The 21617-nt window shown below is 42.5% G+C and overlaps 1 protein-coding gene across 1 annotated transcript in view; it reads left to right on the top strand.

Moving 5' to 3' along the window:
• The window catches only part of MYO10 (myosin X), a 270607-nt gene that overhangs the window by 151154 nt on the left and 97836 nt on the right, over positions 1–21617 (top strand). The window contains exons 5-13 of the mRNA XM_055112175.3: positions 1581–1715; positions 3225–3378; positions 4441–4525; positions 5403–5506; positions 15820–15949; positions 18829–18947; positions 20633–20779; positions 21271–21371; positions 21483–21549. Coding sequence (XP_054968150.1) covers positions 1581–1715; positions 3225–3378; positions 4441–4525; positions 5403–5506; positions 15820–15949; positions 18829–18947; positions 20633–20779; positions 21271–21371; positions 21483–21549 — 1042 coding nt within the window. The remainder of the gene's footprint in view (positions 1–1580; positions 1716–3224; positions 3379–4440; positions 4526–5402; positions 5507–15819; positions 15950–18828; positions 18948–20632; positions 20780–21270; positions 21372–21482; positions 21550–21617) is intronic.

The following is a 21617-nucleotide window of genomic DNA, read 5'->3' as shown; positions in this document are numbered from 1 at the left end:
GTTGTCTGCCGCAAAAGGGACATTTCCGCCTAGTGTCGTGTGTGTGCGCAAACCTCCCCTAGGAGCCCACAGTACCCTTGACATTACGACATTATGTCTTTGTGGAATCGTGACACTGGCCCCTGCCCAGGCCTGTCGCTAGCAGAGCAGGTGAAAGGACTGTGGTTGTCTGGACCAGTGGAGATCCCTGGGACCCCTGCACCCAGCCTGGCATGTTGGCGTCATCTCTGAGTCATTTCTTCTCTTTTATTACATGCAATTGATTCACATTTTTAGCAAAATTCCTCTTTCTTGATAACGTTCCAGCTCTTGGTACTCCACAGGACTTCTCTTTAGAACGCAAAAGGGGCTCATCTGCCCATCCCACCATTCAGCGGTTGTCAGCGTGCTGCCTTGTGATGGCGTTTGTATGGCTGTGCTCTTGCTTATTCCTTCAGTTTACCTTTCTTGTAAGTTTCCAGCCTCTTTGCTACTTCTGTTCTCTGCACAACACCAAGCATGGTGCCATATGCCAAATGGATGGGGTTTCTCTGTTCAAGTCTCTCTCATGTCCGTATCTTCCTCTCCATCTCCAGCCTGGTTAACTGTGTTTGGGACCTGGCCACCGCGGGCCTAAACAACGGCAGCAGCTGGTCTCCCGAGGGACCCTTCGGTCCTTCTAGAGCTTTCCTCCAGAGCTGCGTTTCCTACAGGTGGCCTTGATGAGGTCATCACCACCCTCCAGCTCCTGCGCTTGCCTCTGAAGCATCCAGCTGAACCTTAGCTCATCTTCTCTGCCGCCTTTCGTCTCAGCCCAGCTGACCTAACCAGACCTGGATCTCATTCTCCCATAAGAATCTTTCCCAGCTTCTGTGGTTTCTGTGCTTTCTTGGCCTGACTCATGTTTGCTGGTCTTTTAAGGCATAACTCATCCCTTATTTACTTCTGTCCTTTGCCTCCCTTCCCTCTGGATTTTTTGTTCACTTGTCCTTAACTATCACTAACACGTGACCTTGGCAGGACTTTGGATCAGGCTGAGCTGGCATTAAGAGTCCAACTCGGACACTCGGCCATGCTTCCCTCATGGGATTATTGTGGGAATAACATGAGTTAGTGTGGGTTGTGTACCCGCAGGTTCATTGCCTTGTCCCCTCAGTATTATTCATGAATGATTGCATTTTTATTCACGTGTACCTGCTTTAAGTTTCTCAGAAAGATCATGTTAGTGAGCTCATGCATTTAACCAAACGTTTACACAGTGGAGGTGTTTGGGATGAACTAGTGAACAAAATGAAGATCCGTCTTTCCCAGAGCTTACCTTCCCTGTGAGGCACCATACATCTTATGACCTTTCCTTAGGAAAAGGTAGTTCTATTTGCCTCATTTGCCAAAAGAGGCGAGTAAGGCCAGACGCAGTGTGGCCAGCAGGAGAAACGACTTTTGCTTTCCTTTAACTCAGCTCTTTGGAAACAGGCATTTTGATCTCCCTCTTCCCACCTTTCTACCATTGTTCTGTTGAGTAATTATAGTGCCATTGTCCAAAGCTGATTTTTTTTTTAAATTATAGTTAGAAGCACCAACTCTTCCGTTTTGTCTTTCAGTGGTGAAAGTGGGGCAGGTAAAACCGAAAGCACTAAATTGATCCTCAAGTTTCTGTCAGTCATCAGTCAACAGTCTTTGGAATTGTCCTTAAAGGAGAAGACATCCTGTGTTGAACGAGCTATTCTTGAAAGCAGGTATTTGTTTATTGATTTTCTTGTTTCCAGCTAATAGGATTCACTTTCCTTATGGTATGGCTTATTTAAAGAAGAGTTAAAATTAGTTGGTCGCGTTTCTCTTTTTCTTGACTTCTCTTTTACAATTCCTTAAGGAAAGGTCTTGCCATGCACATAGTAATATCTCATGAACCCAGCAACAACTCCTTCTGCCTCCTGCCCCTTCATCGTCAGGCCAGGTCTGAGATGGGGACTGAGTGGCGCCCAATGGCTGTCTGCAGAGCCTTCGACTCCAGCTTCATGTGTTTTTGAAGCACCTGCATCAGATAAGGCACTTGTATTGGAGTTTATGGAGAAGAATAAACTTGACTAGTTTTCTGGAGGCCTTGTCAGCAGCAGAAATGTCAGCCCCCAGCCACGGTGTAAAAGGGGGCTTAGCGTGGAGACGAGCAGGGTTCAGGTCAGCATCCACCGCTTGGAGGCTTAACATGAGCAGAACGGGCCTCTCGTGTGCGGAAGATGAGTGATGCATTCTATATAACAGGGAGCCTCAAAACTTAGAAAGAGGGCTAGGTGTCACCCGAGTTGTTGTATAAACTATGTCATTGCCTGATAGATGGTTTGTGCTTTATAAGACTTTAGAACCGGTAGGGACTTTATACAACCTATTATTTAGAGATTTGTCCAGGGGTCGGCAAACCACAGCTTCGTGCCTATATCTTGCAGCCTGTTTTTGTTTTTTGTTTTTTAGCATGTAAACACACCATTTAAAATCGTGGTAAAATATACCTAGCACTAAATGTGTGTTAACTGTTTATCAGTGTATGGCGCAGTGGCATTGGCATTAAGTACATTCATGTTTGTTATGCAACCATTGCTGCCATCTGTCTCCAAAACTTCATCTTCCTCCTGTAATCTGTTTTTATAAATAAAGTTTTATTGGAACCCAGCCACACTCATGAGTAGTGTTTACAGCTGCTTTTAGGCTATAGTGGCAGAGCTGAGTAGTTGCAACCGAGACCCCGTGGTCTGCAAAGCCTAAAATACTTACTGTCTGGTCCTTTCCAGAAAAAGTTTGCCGGCCCCTGATCTAGTCAGACTCCATCTTACACTTGGAAAAGACCCAAAGAAATTAAATGAGTTGCCCCCGGGACATACAACAAATAGGTGAAATTTCCAGGACTGGAACTTCTTCAGTTTCTAGAATTGGGGTGGGCTTTTTCTGTGCAGTCCCTGGATTGTGCATGTAAGGCCACACTCACTGGTGCAGGAACGAGCCATTGCGGTCCCCTTAACTGTGTGGCATCCCTTGGCAGCACAGCTACACTCACTAAGATGGATATGCAGATAAGCCCATTTCAACAAGCGTTTTGAAAATCTGGCTCTTCCGGAAATAAACATTGCCACCCTCAGTCCTTTTGGTTTCAGATTTTTCTTGCAGTTGTGTATTTTGACATTTGTGAGAAGTGCTATTGCCGTCTTCAGACCCACCCTTATTAATGCTGTCTGCTGCCCTCACTGTCTTCACAGCCCCATCATGGAAGCTTTCGGCAACGCGAAGACCGTGTACAACAACAACTCTAGTCGCTTTGGGAAGTTTGTTCAGCTGAACATCTGTCAGAAAGGAAATATTCAGGGCGGGAGAATTGTAGATTGTATCCTCTTTCATTTATTTTTATCTATAGTAATTGATTCTCTAAGTGGAAACTGTTCTCACTAATTATAAGGATTGAAAAAGAATGTGAAACATTTCTTTCTCTGGTTCTTTAACGAATTAGAGCAGTTAGTTATTGCTCTAATGTTAGTATACCTGCTAATTTTTTCTATGAGATGGACATGGTACGTGTGCCTATAGTTACAGCTACTTGGGAGGCTGAGGCAGGAGGATTGCATGAGCTCAAGAGTTAGAGGCCAGCCTGAGCAACATAGCAAGACCCTGTCTCTTAAAAAAATAAAATAATTTTTAAAAATTATTCTGTGCGGCCAGGCGCAGTGGCTCATGCCTGTAATCCCAGCACTGTGGGAGGCGGAGGCAGTCAGATCACTTGAGGTCAGGAGTTTGAGACCAGCCCGGCCAACATGGTGAAACCCCACCGATACTAAAAATACAAAAATTAGCCAGGCTTGGTGGCGTGTGCCTGTATTCCCAGCTACTTGGGAGGCTGAGACAGGAGAATCGCTTGAACCCAGGTAGCAGAGGTTGCAGTGAGCCGAGATCGTGCCACTGTACTCCAGCTTGGGCGACAGAGTGAGACACTGTGTTTAAAAAAAAAAAAATTCTGTGAAATAAAGAACCGTATTTGTTTTATAAATCCCTGATATAATTTCCATAATCTGAAACATTGACTTCATCATTAAACTTCAGGTATTTGTTTGAAATCAACTGTGTCAGTTAGTTTGGTACCTGACAGGGTACCATGTGTCAGGCCTGGAATTAGATTTAGATGAAATAGTCTATACTTTGTTTGCTTGTCTGTTGGCACTGGAAGCTTCTATGTCAAAGGAACAGGGAACTGTAATTATTTGAGCACCAAAGAATAGAAAATGAAAGACTAGTTGAGCATGGCATAGCTTTGTTTTTTTCCTTGACTTGCCATTGCTTTTCACATGAAGATTTATTAGAAAAAGTAAGTAAACGTGATTTAATCCACATTTTCTTCCATAATAACAATTTTCAGAAATTATTGGTTTGTGTGAATTAAGCACAGGAAACATCTCTGAATATAAATCTGATTTATCTTCCCAGAACCGAGTAGTAAGGCAAAATCCCGGGGAAAGGAATTATCACATATTTTATGCACTGCTGGCCGGGCTGGAACATGAAGAAAGAGGTGAGTGGGACGACAGCTGGATAATGTGGACTAGCAACTCATTTTCCATTTAAATAGATGTCAGTAAATGAGAGAACATCTGTTTTAATGTTGACATTCCACCGATAGCAATGAAATGTACACTATGTGAACACCAAAGAGATGCTGAATTTACAGTAGGGAGAAATAATAGGGAGAAAATTATCAGTAGAGAAACCTTGGATTTTTTTTTTTTTGAGTCTTGGTACATTTTTAATGTAAAGGATGTTTATTGAAAATACATATTACAGCTGGTTTCACTTTTCAGCCACCCTGAATAAAGTTAATTTCTAAATATTTGATTTTTGCCTGGGTGCAGTGGCACACACCTGTAATCCCAGTACTCTGGGAGGCCAAGCAGACGGATCACTGGAGATCAGGAGTTCAAGACCAGCCAGGCCAATATGGTGAAACTCCATGTCTACTAAAAACACAAAAATTAGCCAGGCATGGTGGTTCGTGCCTGTAATTCCAGCTACTCAGGAGGCTGAGGCAGGAGAATCGCTTGAACCCGGGAGGCAGAAGTTGCGGTGAGCTGAGATTATGCCACTGCACTCCAGCCTGGGTGACAGAGCTAGGCTCCGTTTCATTAAAAAGAAAAAAGAAAGATTTTTTAAGAGAAAACAAACAGGATCCTCATCAGTTGTTCTTTCAGTAACATTTTTAAAATAATCTCATTTAGTTTCAGTAATTGTTTTCTATTTTCCCTAGATGGTAACTAAGAGGGAACTTTATTATCTTTATGGGAGACTGTTAAGAGCACAGAATTATATATATATACTTTAAAAAGTCAGAGTGAAAACTCTGAATTTCATCTTGTCCTGGACAACTGTGACATCATGTTTTTGTCTTTCTGTAGAAGAATTTTATTTATCTACGCCAGAAAACTACCACTACTTGAATCAGTCTGGATGTGTAGAAGACAAGACAATCAGTGACCAGGAATCCTTTAGGGAAGTTATTGTAAGTTACTTTTAAATGTTTTCCCTATTAAGATATCAGATACCTTATTAAGAGTAACAGATTTCATTTTCGGTTTCAAAAGATTTTTTTAAATAGAAATAGAAGTAATTCCATTTGGACCAGTGGGTGAGAACAGGTATTTCCTTCTTGTTCCAAGTCATGAACTTGTTCCAAGTTCTAGGCTGAAAGGGGTTTGAGGACTCTTCTTTCCTTAGAAGATGAGCGAATGTGTCATTCAGGGCAGATGGGCGGTTTACTTGGGACAGTGTGTTCAGAAAGTGTACCTTCCACCCCCAAAAAACCCCCCAAATCATGGGCTTCACTCTGGAACCAGCAGATCCTCCAGTTTGGGGCTTACAAGTAAGATTTCTTTGAAAAACAAATTCTATAGCTAAAAACAAATCTGCCAGCCATTGGCCCAGGTGACTGTTGTTGCAGAATTTTGCTCCTTTGTTCAGCTAAAACCTGGGGTCTTGTCACACGATCAGGAAAACGTAGGCACAGGGACACGTTGAAGGGTGAGTAGAGCAGGGTTTTATTGGGTGAAAGGAAGATGGCCAGGCGCGGTGGCTCATGCCTATAATCCCAGCACTTTGGGAGGCCAAGGCGGGCAGATCACGAGGTCAGGAGATTGAGACCATCCTGGCTAACACGGTGAAACCCCGTCTCTACTAAAAATACAAACAATTAGCCGGGCGTGTTGGTGGGCGCCTGTAGTCCCAGCTACTCGGGAGGCTGAGGCAGGAGAATGGCGTGAACCCGGGAGGCGGAGCTTGCAGTGAGCCGAGATCGCGCAACTGCACTCCATCCTGGGAGACAGCGAGACTCCGTCTCAAAAAAAAAAAAAAACTCAGCAAAGCGAGAGGGGTTCCTGCTAACAGGCCCCCACCTCACATGTTGATTTCCAGGTCACTACAGGAGCGGAAGAGAGCAGGCTTCTCTTCCCCGTGGAAGAATTCCCCGTGGCCCCACCCACTTCCCCCAGTGCGTACGTCAGGCTCCAGTTCACTGTGGGATGCCCAGACAAGCCCTGGGCAGGTTCCCTCATCGACCCAAAAGCATCTGATGTAAACATTCTTGGGACGCTTGGAGATTCTCCAGGGACCCCATTTTATCTGCCTAAGCATTTGGCTGTCTCATGTTAAGGTATCATCCAGCCCTCGTGGCTTGTGATGGCCATTTCTGGTTGCGTGAGCATTAGTCATCCTGTCTCTGCGTTGTGGCATGCCACGGTCTCTTGCAAGGGCTTTGTTACAAGGTATCTGCATTTAAGATAGCCCAGTCATCGAGCATTGCGAACAGCCCCACCCAATCGGGCCTGGCCAGGAGATTTCATCACTGTGATCTTAAGTTCTTTACCAGAGCCCTTATTAGAACAGTTAGATGCAGCCGGGCACGGTGGCTCATGCCTGTAATCCCAGCACTTTGGGAGGGTGAGGCAGGCGGATCACGAGGTCAGGAGTTCGAGACCAGCCTGGCCAACATAGTGAAACCCCTTCGCTGCTAAAAATACAAAAAAAATTAGCTGGATATGGTGGCGGGCGACTGCAGTCCCAGCTACTTAGGAGCCTGAGGCAGGAGAATCGCTTGAACCTGGGAGGCGGAGGTTGCAGTGAACTGAGATCACGCCTTTGCACTCCAGCCTGGTGACAGTGCAAGACTCCGTCTCAAAAAAAAAAAAAAAAAAAAAAAGGTTAGATGCAATGCACCTAGGGTGGAGTCATTATCATTATCATTCTAATAATCACAAATGCAGCTGACATTTAGTGAGCACTTACTGTTAAGAACTTCACATAGACAAGTTTACTTTCCAATCACTCTCATCAACCCTCTGATGGTAGGAAGTATGGTTGTCTCCATTCTAAGACTCAGAGAAGTTAGTGACCAGCCTAACCTTACCCAGTACCTGGTGCAGCCCGTATCCATACACAGTCTAACTCTGGATCCCACACTCTAAACCGCGAGGCAGGTAATACCTGGTTTCAGTGCACCTCAGATTCGTCCTCCTAGGCTGCCACTGGAAGACTAGCAGCTAGCTCTTCATTCCGTTTTCCCTTTCATTGTCATAGATTATTTGTTAGAACTGTCTGTGGAATGAAATCAGAATATTTTTAACAAATGGATTTCTCTATGGCTAACATGTGTCTCCTTAAGTTGAAAATGAAATTCCAAACGGACTAGGCTATAATACATGATTGTTTTCCACTCTGCCTCCCTTTTAAAGATGTCACAACCTGCCATTTATAATGCAGAGCGGTTTCTCGCTCCATCTCTCCTATTTTCTAACCTGTTAACAAAAACCCTCCTGCAGACAGCACCTTTTGGCATCTGCCTGCGGAGGTGTGGGATTTGGCCTTGCACGTTGGGTTTTATGCAGTGTTTTTCTAAGTATTTTAATTATCTTTTCCAATTTTATATTGGCCCTTTAGACCTCTCACTACTCAAACCTTCCATCACGGTTCATTTATTACTGTCTGCTGAAAAGATGTTGTGTTAGAATAAATTCTCATTCTCGTTTTTGAGGAGCAGGGCAAAAAAAAAGACTTGTCTTTGGCTTTTTCCCTATTTTATTTCTTGTTTCTTTCTTGAAGTAACGAACAATAATTTGTGATAAAAGAATGCAGACAAGACACCTGATTATCCACATGGCAGTGTCACTGCAGGTCCCATCACCTGCGAGCTCGCTTGCTGGCCGCTAGGGAGCACTTGGCAGTGGCAGCTCCCTTGTCCTGGGAAGGCCCTGAGAAATCAGATACTCCGTTGGTACTCTGTGTTCTCTCGGGACATCGTTTTCCACTTCAGAACTGTCTGTTCTTTTTGTCAGCTACAAGTAAACTTTTGGAACTTGGCTTCCCTTCAGTGATTGCTAGCTTTTATTGCTACATTGAAATAATAGGTCTTGGCATTTGAAATTTGATTTTATGACAAAAGGATATGTCAATCACCTAGAAAGGAAGAGAAATTTATACATGAAATTGACATAATGAGCATACCTAACAAATTTATTCTAGCTAATACATTCTACTTATAAAAGATATTTATAGATCCCTAAATATCTAATTTGCAATTACTTTTTAGTGTTAGTCTAGCAGGTGTATCAATGAAAACTTAGCTGATGTTTATCAATATCACAAACATGACATTTTTGCTATAATGATAGCAAAATTTAACCCGTTACTCTTTAACCTTGTACTGGAAATTCTAAGCAGTGCAGCAAAAAGAAAAAGAAAAAAAAAGTGTAACTTTTGGGAAAGAGGGAGGAAAATATATTCCTTTCTATATACGATAAGATTTTCTTCTCCCAAACCTATGAGAATCAAGGATTGAGGGATAGGCGGGGTACAGTGGCTCATGTCTGAAATGTCAGCACTTTGGGAGGCTGAGGTGGGCGGATCACTTGAGCACAGGAGTTCAAGACCAGCCTGGGCAACATGGCAAAAACCCGTCTCTACAAAAAAATACAAAAATTAGCCAGGTGTAGTGGCACACACGTGTAAACCCAGCTACTTGGGAGGCTGAGGTGGGAGGATGGCTTGAGTCTGGGAGATGGAGGTTACAGTGAGCCGAGATTATGTCACTGCACTCCAGCCTGGGCGACAGGGCCAGGCCCCATCTCAAAAATAAAAAAATTAGAAAAAGAATTGGGTCATGCCTATAATTCCAGCACTTTGGGAGGCCGAGGCATATGGATCACGAGGTCTGTAGTTCAAGACCAGCCTGGCCAACATAGTGAAACCCCGTCTGTACTAAAAATACAAAAATTAGCCGGGCGTGGTGGCACGTGCCTGTAGTCCCAGCTACTCAGGAGGCTGAGACAGGAGAATTGCTTGAACCTGGGAGGTGGAGGTTGCAGTGAGCTGAGATCGCGCCACTGCACTCCAGCCTGGGCGACAGAGCAAGACTCTGTCTCGAGAAAACAAACAAACAAACAAAATTGGCCAGGCATTGTGGTGTACCTGTAGTCCTAGCTACCTTGGAGGTGTGAGGATTACCTGAGCCCAGGGAGTTCGAGGCTGTAGTGAGCCATGATCGTGCCACTGCACTCCAGCCTGGATGACAGAGTAAGACCCTGTCTCAAAAACAAAAAACACGATTCTTTTTATCAACTTTAATGTTAGTGTATTCTGGCAATAGGACCTTTTAAGAATTTTGCTTATTTCATTGAGAATTTGCCTTAATGTATTTTTAAAATTTATCATTGGTCACAATAAACATTAATATAAAAAAGTACCTATGAGGTATTCTGAACAGTTTTAGGAGCGTCTTGGTTTTTCCTGGGGCAGAGGCAGTGAACCTATGCTAAATTTCTTAGGCATTTCTTATACAGCCCTTCAAATTGCCCCTTAAAGTGTTAGGTCAGGATGAAAAGCTATTTCAAGTCAGTAGTAACAACTAGTTTATTTTATTGCTTGCATTTGGCCCACCAGGTTGGTGGCTGATGAAATGTGTATGAAGTAACAGGAGTCTTTGCTGAGTGATCATCTGTTTATTCTTTTACTCCACAAATATCGAATGTTTACAGCCTGGCACTGAGCAGGGCTGGGGTTTCCTGACCATATGGACCTTCCTGTATATCTGTGGGGTTTGAATGGTGTGTGACCTTGTGTATGCATGCGTGAATTCATTTGTCATGAGTCAGATTTTATTAAAATTTAAAGGACCAACTTTTTACTTTCATGTTGTGAAACTTGGAAACGTCAGTCTCTTTCAGTGTTGGAAAACTTGGGTGGTCAGCCAATTTCATATTATAAAGTATTTTAAAAATAATATAATATTACTTAATAAAACATAACATTGGCCGGGCACGGTGGCTCACGCCTGTAATCCCAGCACTTTGGGAGGCCGAGGCAGGCAGATCATGAGGTCAGGAGATCGAGACCATCCTGGCTAACACAGTGAAACCCCGTCTCTACTAAAAATACACAAAATTAGCCGGGTGTGGTGGTGGGCACCTGTAGTCCCAGCTACTCGGGAGCCTGAGGCAGGAGAATGGCGTGAACCCAGGAGGCAGAGCTTGCATTGAGCTGAGATTGCGCCGTTGCACTCCAGCCTGGGCAACAGAGTGAGACTCCGTCACAAAAAAATAAATTAAAAAAATAAATAAATAAGTAACATGATGTAATAAATTATTACTGAGTTACTTACTTGTAATTTACTGTGCCCAAAATAGCCTCCCCTGTCACCCTTTCAGACACACCATTTGTTGACTTCTGAGATTCTTCGGAGGTACCTTCTCTGAGGGTGACACTCCTCCCTTTGTTTCCAGGGTGACAAGCTGAGCTCCTTTTGTGCATGATGATTGGGACTCTGCCGTGTATTCGCCACCATCCCCCAACACACATTCACATTCACAAGTATCTGGTTTTTATGTGCTGAATCATAGAATTTCCCATGGTTTTTTCAGTCTTGAAGCCTAGTGTTGAAATACTAATTATAATAAGCCTTGAAGTGGCTACTCTTGTCAAAGGGGTGGAGATTGCTTATTAACAAAGATTGTAAATAGGAGACTAAGAAACAATAAATAGAGACTCTTGCTGGAGTTTTAGCATACATGTCTGCATTGGCGAGAACTGGTTTTAGACATTAAATTATTCCATGTTATGATTAATGCAGTTGCCGCTTATCACAACACTACTAACTACTTGCCCAATCGCTTAGAGTTAGACTAGAAAGCAAAGAAGTCCACAAATTTATTAATATAGTAAACACATTTATTTTGTTCATTTGCTTACATATCTTCTTATACAACCTTTGTATTTTTTTTTAGAACTTAACCAAGAATTTTTATTTATGGGATATGTGTCAATATTTTTTATTTGGCAGCTAGACATTTTCTACTACTTATTTCACTTTTTTTTTTTTTTTTTTTGAGACAAGGTCTCACTCTGTTGCCCAGGCTGGAGCACAGTGATGTGATAATGGCTCTCTGCACCCTTGAACTCCTGGGATCAGGTGATCCTCCTGCCCCAGCCTCCCAAGTAGCTGGGAGTACAGGTGTATGCCAGCACACTAGGCTAATTTTTAATTTTTTTTAGAAATGGGTTTCTTGCTATGTTGCGAGGCTAAAAAATGATTATATATTAGTTATGAATATATCTTGTCATAGATGAAGAAAACTTTAATCATAGAAAGGGAAAAATTTAACTTTTGCACAATGTAGGTGCATTATAATTATTTTGCTGATATCCGATATGGTCTTTAACACAGTTTAAAAAGTCTTGAGAATAACAAATTATTTGTATTTCTTAACCGTATTTTTTTTGCTTTTACCTTTTAGAAGAAATCACTGATAAATATCTTTAAATTTGAATAATTATTTTCTTATAGGCTTTTTTAAATTGATAAGCACTTGGCAAATAGTTCTTATTCTTTGTTTCTGTTTGTATGCATGAAATGATAGCCTTCCCACCTTCAAGTAATTTATGGTATTTTAATTTTTATAATCAACTTTATTGAGATATAATGAACACATAATTAAATACGTCCATTTAAAGTATACATTTCAGTGAATTTTGAATTTACACACCCATTTATCCACAACTGTGATCAAGATAAAAGGGAATCCTCTGCCCCAAAAGTTTCTCTGTGCCCCTTCCCAGGCAATCCCAACCCCCCCACACCTGGCCCTAGGAAACTACTGATCTAATTTAGTCCCTCTGGTATACGGTTATCTTCTTTAGAGTTCCATGTAACTAAAATATGCACTATGTAGTCTCCTGTATCCAGCTTCCTCCAGCCATCCATGTGGCACGTATCACTATTCACTGCTTTTTTTGGTATTCCGTTGAATAGACAGCAGTTTGTTTATCCATTCACCCATTGATTGTCTCATTTTTTGTTGTAAAAGTATTTATTGCCAGCAACATTAAATGACATGATAGAATAGAATGTTCATGAGCTTGCCAGCACTGTTAACTCACAGTTAACCCTTAACAGTAACTATTGGAACTAGTTTCAAATTTGTAAATTTTCTTCCCAGACTGCATTTTAAAAATAATATAGGTACAAAATAGCTTTTTTGCTTTTTTACAAAAAGCTACTGTAAATATAACTGTGCCTCTATATCATGTGCATAATTTTCTTTAAAAAGTATACAATAGGCTGGGCGCCGTGGCTCACGCCTATAATCCCAGCACTTTGGGAGGCCAAGGTGGGCGGATCACCTGAGGTCGGGAGTTCGAGACCAGCCTGACCAACATGGAGAACCCCCTGTCTCTACTAAATATACAAAATTAGCCAGGTGTGGTGGTGCATGCCTATAATCCCAGCTACTCGGGAGGCTGAGGCAGGAGAATCACTTGAACCCGGAAGGCGGAGGTTGTAGTGAGCCGAGATCGTGCCATTGCACTCCAGCCTGGGCAACAAGAGTGAAACTCCATCTCAAAAAAAAAAAAGTATGCAATATTCATATAACTTACTATATTTGACTTGTATAATTGTAGAATAATTAGAATTATTTTTTCTGTGAAAGTGTTAATTAAGGTAACTCTCTAGTGAATGTTTTCTAAAGGTTTTTTTTCTTTTCTTGAACTTTTCCTTGAAACAAATTTCCAGCATTGAAATTATTGGAGATTATATAGATTTCTTTTTTATGTCTTTATAAAGTAACAGAGTTGGGTCAATAATAGTAATAATAATAATGATAAGTTCCTGGCTGGGCACGGTGGCTCATGCCTGTAATTCCAGCACTTTGGGAGACCTAGGTGGGCAGATTGCTTGAGCGCAGGAGTTTGAGACTGGCTTGGGCAACACCGCAAAACTCCATCTCTCCTAAAAATACAAAAATTTAGCCAGGTGTGTTGGTGTGCACCTGTTGTCCCAGCTACTCAGGAGGCTGAGGTGGGAGAATCACCTGAGCCTGGGAAGTCGAGGCTGCAGTGAGCCTTGATCACACCACTGCCCGCCAGCGCAGGTGACAGGAGTGAGACCCTGTATCAAAATAATAACAATAATAATAATAATAATAATAAATCATAATAGTAAGTTCCTAGATTTGGGTCAGTTGGGCCAGACTTTGAATTTTGGTTGCGCGACCCTGAGAAAGTTATTTTTCTTCTCTGAACCTTTGTTGTTGGTTTTTCTCTCAGATATGAAAATTCTAGTATTATATACATATTATATACCTAGGACAATTCTGTCAGATAATCATGTTGTTTTCCAAAAAGATTATACTAATTTATAGTACTAACAACCATTGTATAAATGTCTCTTTTCTACTAATCTTTGTCATTCTGAAATTTTTTGCTAATTTGACAGAACTGATCTCATATTTACCTTAATTTGTACATGTTCGATTTCTAGGAAGGAAAAAAACAGTACTCTGGATTTGCATTTCTCCCTATTTTTATCGCTCATGTATATGTCAGTGGATCTTTTAATTCTTTCCCTCTCCATTGTTTGCCTTTTCTTTCCTGCCGTTATTGCTTTTTCTTTATAAAGAAATTAATCTTGGCCTGGCGTGGTGGTTCATACCTGTAATCCTGGCACTTTGGGAAGCCAAGGTGGGCAGATCACTTGAGGTTGGGAGTTCGAGACCAGCCTGACCAACATGGAGAAACCTCGTATCTACTGAAAATACAAAATTAGCCAGGCGTGGTGGCGCATGCCTGTAATCCCTGCTACTTAGGAGGCTAAAGCAGGAGAATCACTTGAACCTGGGAGGCACAGGGTGCGGTGAGCCGAGATCGTGCCACTGCACCCCAGGCTGGGCGAAACAGCGAAACTCCGTCTCAAAAAGAAAACAAAAAAAAGGGAAAGAAATTGAACTTTTCGCAGTGTTAAATCTCCAGTTGTTTCCTTTTGCAATTTATGTTGCTTCAGAGCGGTGCGTGGTTTCCTTCTTCCCACTCTCCTATGGTCCTTGTGTGAGTCCAAGTTCTTTTTGTAGGTCATTTTCATCGATATTGCCAACAAGTCTGCCCCCAAGTTTGTGTGTACGTGTCTGGTTTTCTTTTCTTTTTTAATAGCTTTTTTTGGTCACAAGAATGCAGCTCCTCAGTCACAATAGAAAATCAGCAAATCTTAGATATGATTCAGAAAACACCTGGCTTCAGTTGTTTAGATACTTGTTGTTGGTAACAGATTCCTGTAAGTGCCTGTTTATTTTTATTTTTCCTCAAACAGCATTATGTTAACTTCCACTTAGTATCCTCAGGCCAAGATAAGACCATAAAAAATCCTTTGGAGAAATTAAAAATAGAGATGTGATGAGTGCCTATGGAAGACAGGTCCAGATCTATTTAGATTTTCCATCAGCATTTATTTAATTTTTTTCTTTTTTTAAGAGACAGGGTCTTAACTGTGTCACCCAGGCTCCCAGGCTGGAGTACACATGCAATCATAGCTCACCGTAACCTTGAACTCCTGGGTTCATGTGATACTCCTGCCTCAGCCAAGCCAGGAGCTGGGACTGCAGGTGTGCACCAACACACCTGGCTAATTTTTTAAAATTCTTGGCTTGGCATGGTGGCTCACGCCTGTAATCCCAGCACTTTGGAAGGCCAAGCTGGAAGGATTGCTTGAGGCCAGGAGTTTGAGACCAGCCTGGCCAACATGAGACCCCCATCTCTACAAACAAAACAAAACAAAACAAAAATACACCCCCTCTCCAAGTACTCCCTCTCCACATTTTTACATCTAAAGAAAATAATAAATTTTTCATTACACTCTGATAGCTGTACAGAAAACTGTTTCTTTATTGTTGTCATGACTGTGACTCCCTGAGGTAATTCTTTTGTAGCATATATAAGAGGCTTGTATGTAAGGGGGACAGTATGTTTATTTCACTGATTATCTCTGAGCATGCTATAGTTCTTTATCTTCCTCCTCTTATGTGCACTATGTAATGTCCTCATCATTTTAAAAGTGAGTTGCTATTGGGTGGGCGCGGTGGCTCACGCCTGTAATCCCAGAACTTTGGGAGGCCAAGGTTGGTGGATCACTTGAGGTCAGGAGTTCAAGACCAGCCTGGCCAACATGGTGAAACCCAGTCTCTATAAAAAACACACACAAAAAATTAGCTAGGCATGGTGGCACACACCTGTAATCCCAGCTACTCGGGAGGCTGAGGCATGAGAATTGCTTGAACCCAGGAGGCAGAGGTTGCAGTGAGCCAAGATCGTGCCACTGCACTCCAGCTTGGGTGACAGAACGAGACTGTCTCAAAACAAAACAACAAGTGAGTGGTTATGCATCTGTTTTTTGTTTCTTTGCCTTTTCAATAACACCTAGTAATTTTATATTATCAGGGATATTCTACATTTTCTTCAGTGTGAAAAAACGACATAAAATTAAATACATTTATTTTCTTCTAGACGGCAATGGACGTGATGCAGTTCAGCAAGGAGGAAGTTCGGGAAGTGTCAAGGCTGCTTGCTGGTATACTGCATCTTGGGAACATAGAATTTATCACTGCTGGTGGGGCGCAGGTTTCCTTCAAAACAGGTAAGATTATGCCTGCCTGCCCTCCTCGCTCCCTTTGTTCCCCGTGGGAAACTTAAACCTAAATTATTGACTGTCTAGCCTTTCAGAGAGAAAATTCTGGCCAGGTGCGGTGGCTCTTGCCTGTAACCCCAGCACTTTGGGAGGTGGAGGCGGGCAGATTGCTTCAGCCCAGGAGTTCGAGACCAGCCTGGGCAATGTGGCCAAACCCCATCTCTACTAATAATACAAAAATTAGCCAGGCATGATGGTGTGCCCCTGTAGTCCCAGCTGCTTGGGAGGAGAGGGGGTGGGAGGATCACCTGAGCCTCTGCGGGTCGAAGGTGCAATGAGCTGAGATGATGCCACTGCACTCCAGTCTGGGCAACAGAGTGAGATCTTGTATCACAAAAAAAAAAAAAAAAGAAAAAAGAAAAGAGAATATGTTTGGACTCCTTGAATAGAGAGCTACAGAATGTTAGTTGTGTCAGATATGAAGCGTCGGTTAGGAAAGGCTCAGAGTGTATGAAAAGTTATTAGTCAATTGGGATAGCAGCCGTGTTCTCTTTTTAAAAAGAAGGAAAATGAGTCAAGTACGTGGAAATATGAGCAACCAGGAATCGACATAGGAAAATGTTGAGAGTCAGGTGGCATAGTCCTGTTGAGTGCCAGCATGGTAGAATGGTTAATTAAGTCCCTTTGTTTTGCAAGCCAGTATGCTGGCTTCATAGCCCTCCCCTGCTTCATACTGTTTCCTGTGTTCTTTATCCCCCGAATACTCTCATGACTTCTCACCTGTACAGTGTCTCAGAGATTTGCTGTCAAGATAAAATGAGTTACCATACAGCTATGTCAGTTGTCATTTTGCTTGAGTGATTTATGTATTAATTTTTAAAACTTTTCTGATGGAAGCAAGAGATGAGGTCATGGAAGCTGGAAATTGGATGAGTTCAAGTTCAAAGCGGTTCTAGAGGAGACCAGAACTGTAGGCCAGTAGTTCTCAAATGTCTGGTTCTACCCAGCACCTCTTAATATTCTCAAAAATCATAGAACCCCAGAGAGCTTTTGTTTATGTGGGTTGTATCTGTTGATGTTTACCACATTAAAAGTTAAAACTTTTTGGCTGGGCACAGTGGCTCATGCCTGTAATCCTAGCACTTTGGGAGGATGAGGCAGGTGGATCACTTGAGGTCAGGAGTTCGAGACCAACCTGGCCAACATGGTGAAACCCCGTCTCTACTAAAAATACAAAAATTAGCCAGGCGTGGTGGTGTGCGCCTGTAATTCCAGCTACTTGGGAGACTGAGGCACGAGAATCTCTTGAACCTGGGAGGTGGAGGTTGCAGTGAGCCAAGATCATGCCAGTGCACTATAGCCTGGGTGACAAAGTGAGACTCTATCTCAAAAAAAAAGTGAAAACTTCTAAACAAAAGTTAAAATGAGATGTTTAAAAAATATTCTTTATTAATTTAAAAAGAACAATAATAAACCCATTGCATACTAAAATAAATGTTCTATTTTTATTTAAAAGACTGTTTTCCAAATCAGAAAACAGGAAGGATAGTCACATTGTCTTATCTTTTTGCAAATTTCTTTAATGTCTGGCATATTGAAAGACAGTTGGGGGCTGGGCGCAGTGGCTTATGCCTGTAATCCCAGAACTTTCTTTAGGAGGCCAAGGTAGGTGGATCACGTGAGGTCAGGAGTTGGAGACCAGCCAGGCCAATACGGTGAAACCCGTCTCTACTAAAAACACAAAAATTAGCCGGGCTTGGTGGCGGGCACCTGTAATCCTAGCTACTTGGGAAGCTGAGGCAAGAGAATCGCTTGAACCCAGGAGGCGGAGGTTGCAGTGAGCCGAGCTCATGCCACTGCACTCCAGCCTGGGAGACAAAGCAAGACTCTATCTCAAAAAAAAAAAAAAAAAAAAAAGACAGTTGGGTTGTCATATCTCTTCTGCCTTTAATTTGTTGAGGTACCTCATGTGTAGCCTTTGGAATACTCTTCTGTATACTGGTGAGAGAATTAGAGTGAAAAAAGCAGATAACATCTTAGTGTTATTAATGAAAGTAGTAGGCCGGGCATGGTGGCTCATGCCTGTAATCCCAACATTTTGGGAGGCCAAGGCAGGGAGATCACTTGAGGTCAGGAGTTCAAGACCAACCTAACCAACATGGTGAAACCCTGTCTCTACTAAAAATAGGAGGCTGAGGCAGGAGAATCATTTGAACCCGGGAGGCGGAGGTTGCAGTGAGCTGAGATCATGCCACCGTACTCCAGCCTGGGCTACAGAGTGAGACTCCATCTCAAAAAAAAAAAAAAAAAAAAAAAGAAAGTAGGTGGGCATGGTGGCTCACGCCTGTAATCCCAGCACTTTGGGAGGCCAAGGCGGGTAGATCACGAGGTTAAGAGATCAAGACCATCCTGGCCAACATGGAGGTCAACAGATTGAGACCATCCTGGCCAACATGATGAAACCCCATCTCTACTAAATATACAAAAAATTAGCCAGGCGTGGTAGCGGGTGCCTATAGTCCCAGCTGCTTGGGAGGCTGAGGCAGGAGAATGGCTTGAACCCGGGAGGCGGAGCTTGCAGTGAACTGAGATCACTGCACTCCAGCCTGGGTGACAGAGCGAGACTCCATCTCAAAAAAAAAGGAGTTGCAAATCTCTGACAGGATCTTGGGGACACCCATAGGATGCCCAGACCACACTTCGTCCAAGCACGAGGCTCTATGCTACTAACCTAGGATTCACTAAGGGAATGAGTAACTTAGCAATAACATGCAATCTCTAAACTCTGCTTGAGGGATTCAGGTGTGTTCTCTGCGTTAAGGTATCGCTAAGCCTGGTTAGCTTCTCAGGGACGGTGGGTTCATTCACCTTTGTCTTATTCTCTGCAGCTTTGGGCAGATCTGCGGAGTTACTTGGGCTGGACCCAACACAGCTCACAGATGCTTTGACCCAGAGATCAATGTTCCTCAGGGGAGAAGAGATCCTCACGCCTCTCAATGTTCAACAGGTACACACGCTTTGCCATCTGATCTTGCCTTACTAGACACTCCTAGGTTTTCAGATCCATAGTTTTGATTGAAATATGTAATTATAATAACAGTTATAACTGTAATATATTAATAACTGTTCAAATGACTGGTTCATTATAAAAATAAAGAAGATACCGAAGGATTGGGAATAGACAAAGCTATTGAATTGCTGTCTAATTGTCTAAAATAACATCGAATTGTTGTTTAAGAGGATGGGTCGAATGCAGATTGCCTGACTTTGAACTTGACCCTTCTACTTACTACTGTCTGCTCTTGGGAAATTTAGTCACTATGCCTCAGTTTCCTCCACTATAAGACAAGCATAATTATACCTAATTCATAGGATTCTTATAAGAAAAATAACAAATATATGCTGAGCATTTAATGTCTGGTACAGAGTAAGTGCTAAATAAACATTACTTACAACAATAATGTGTTGTTATAATGAAAACAATATAATAATATGTTTTATTTATATTTGCCTCTGCTACTGCCCCGAGCCAATGTATATGTGCTAGCTCTTTGTATTAGGGTTTTCTTAGAGGGACAGGATATAGATAGATAGATCGATAGATATAAAGGAGAGTTTATTAAGTATTAACTTACATGATCAGAAGGTCCCACAATAGGCTGTGTGCAAGCTGAGGAGCAAGGAGAGCCAGTCTGAGTCCCAAAACTGAAGAACTTGGAGTCCGATGTTCTAGGGCAGGAAGCATCCGGCATGGGAGAAAGGTGTAGGCTGGGAGGCTGTGCCAGTCTCGCCTTTTCGCATTTTTTCTGCCTGCTTTATTTTCACTAGAAGCTTCTGCCCACCAGATTAAGGATGGATGTGCCTTCCCTAGCCCACTGACTCAGATGTCACCCACACAGACACACCCAGGATTAATACTTTGTATCCTTCAATCAAGTTGACACTCAGTATTAACCATCACACTCCTCTAATATGTTTTTAATTGGATAAATAAAAATGCTGACCATATTATGAAGAAAAACTTGGTAAATACAAAGTATAATAGAAAATCAGAAAAATTTAAAAAAGAGCTCACATCTTAATTATTGTTTTAAACCTGGTGCCAGGCGCGGTGGCTCACACCTGTAATCCCAGCACTTTGAGAGGCTGAGGCGGGCGGATCACCTGAGGTCAGGAGTTTGAGACCAGCCTGACCAACATGGAGAAACCCCATCTCTACTAAAAATAGAAAAATTAGCCAGGTGTGGTGGCACATGCCTGTAATCCCAGCTACTCAGGAGGCTGAAGCAGGAGAATCGCTTGAACCCGGGAGGTGGAGGTTGCTGTGAGCCGAGATCGCGCCACTGCACTCCAGCCTGGGCGACAGAGCGAGACTCCGTCTCAAAAAAACAAAAAACAAAAAAAACCTGGTCACATTTGTACCTGTATATATGGTTTAGATTCTTTTGTATAACAACATAGCAAGTTGAGTTTGGAATCCTGGTATTTAATCTTAACAGAAGGGAAATATGTGAATTCCAGTTTATCTTTTCTTTAGATATCTGTCCTTTCCTAGATGATATCGATTGACTTCACACTGGAGGGCCAGATGCTATGCTAGTCTTGTGTGTGTCTCTCAAGTGGGGAATGGATGGCCTTGCCTGTCTGGGGTGCCCGGGGTCAGCTGAGTCTGTGCTGGTTTCTCTCCCACAGGCAGTAGACAGCAGGGACTCCCTGGCCATGGCTCTGTATGCGTGCTGCTTTGAGTGGGTAATCAAGAAGATCAACAGCAGGATCAAAGGCAATGAGGACTTCAAGTCTATTGGCATCCTCGACATCTTTGGATTTGAAAACTTTGAGGTAGGTTTCCTAACAGTGCAGCACATGAATTCTCTTCTGTCCATGATTAGCTGCTATTGAACAAATCTCTGTGAGCAAACTCTTTTTTTTTCTTTTTTTTTGAGATGGAGTCTCACTCTGTCTCCCAGGCTGGAGTGCAGTGGCGTGATCACAGCTCACTGCAACTTCCACAGTGGTTCAAGTGATTCTCCCACCTCAGCCTCCCAAGTAGCTGAGATTACAGGTGCCTGCCACCACAGCTGGCTAATTTTTCTTGTATTTTCAATAGAGACGGGGTTGCACCATGCTGGGCAGGCTGGTCTTGGACTCCCGACCTCAGGTGATCTGCCCATCTCGGCCTCCCAAAGTGCTGGGATTACAGGTGTGAGCCACTGTGCCAGGCAACAGGCATTGATATTTTTCTCTGCAGATCTTTTTTTTTGTCTTTTCTTCACCTTTCTGTATAATCGTGAGTGCACTAAAGATACTTATTGAATGCTTTCCCCCCTTAGGTTAATCACTTTGAACAGTTCAATATAAACTATGCAAACGAGAAACTTCAGGAGTACTTCAACAAGCATATTTTTTCTTTAGAACAACTAGAATATAGCCGGTAAGAATTCCACTCATAGAATTCCATTTCAATTTTTTTTTTAAAGCAGCAACTAGATTCGTTTTGAAGCTATGTTTTCATTTAACTTGGCTGTTTAAAATCTTTCTACAGGGAAGGATTAGTGTGGGAAGATATTGACTGGATAGACAATGGAGAATGCCTGGACTTGATTGAGAAGGTAATGTATTTTTGAAGAATGGTTACAGTCCCAAGGGGGTCCAGCTGGACTGATTCATATTTATGGGA

Source organism: Pan paniscus, chromosome 4 (genome assembly GCF_029289425.2).
Source record: "Pan paniscus chromosome 4, NHGRI_mPanPan1-v2.0_pri, whole genome shotgun sequence".
NCBI lineage: Eukaryota > Metazoa > Chordata > Mammalia > Primates > Hominidae > Pan > Pan paniscus.
Note: the sequence above shows the minus strand (reverse complement) of the source record. Positions and strands in the feature narration are given on the sequence as shown.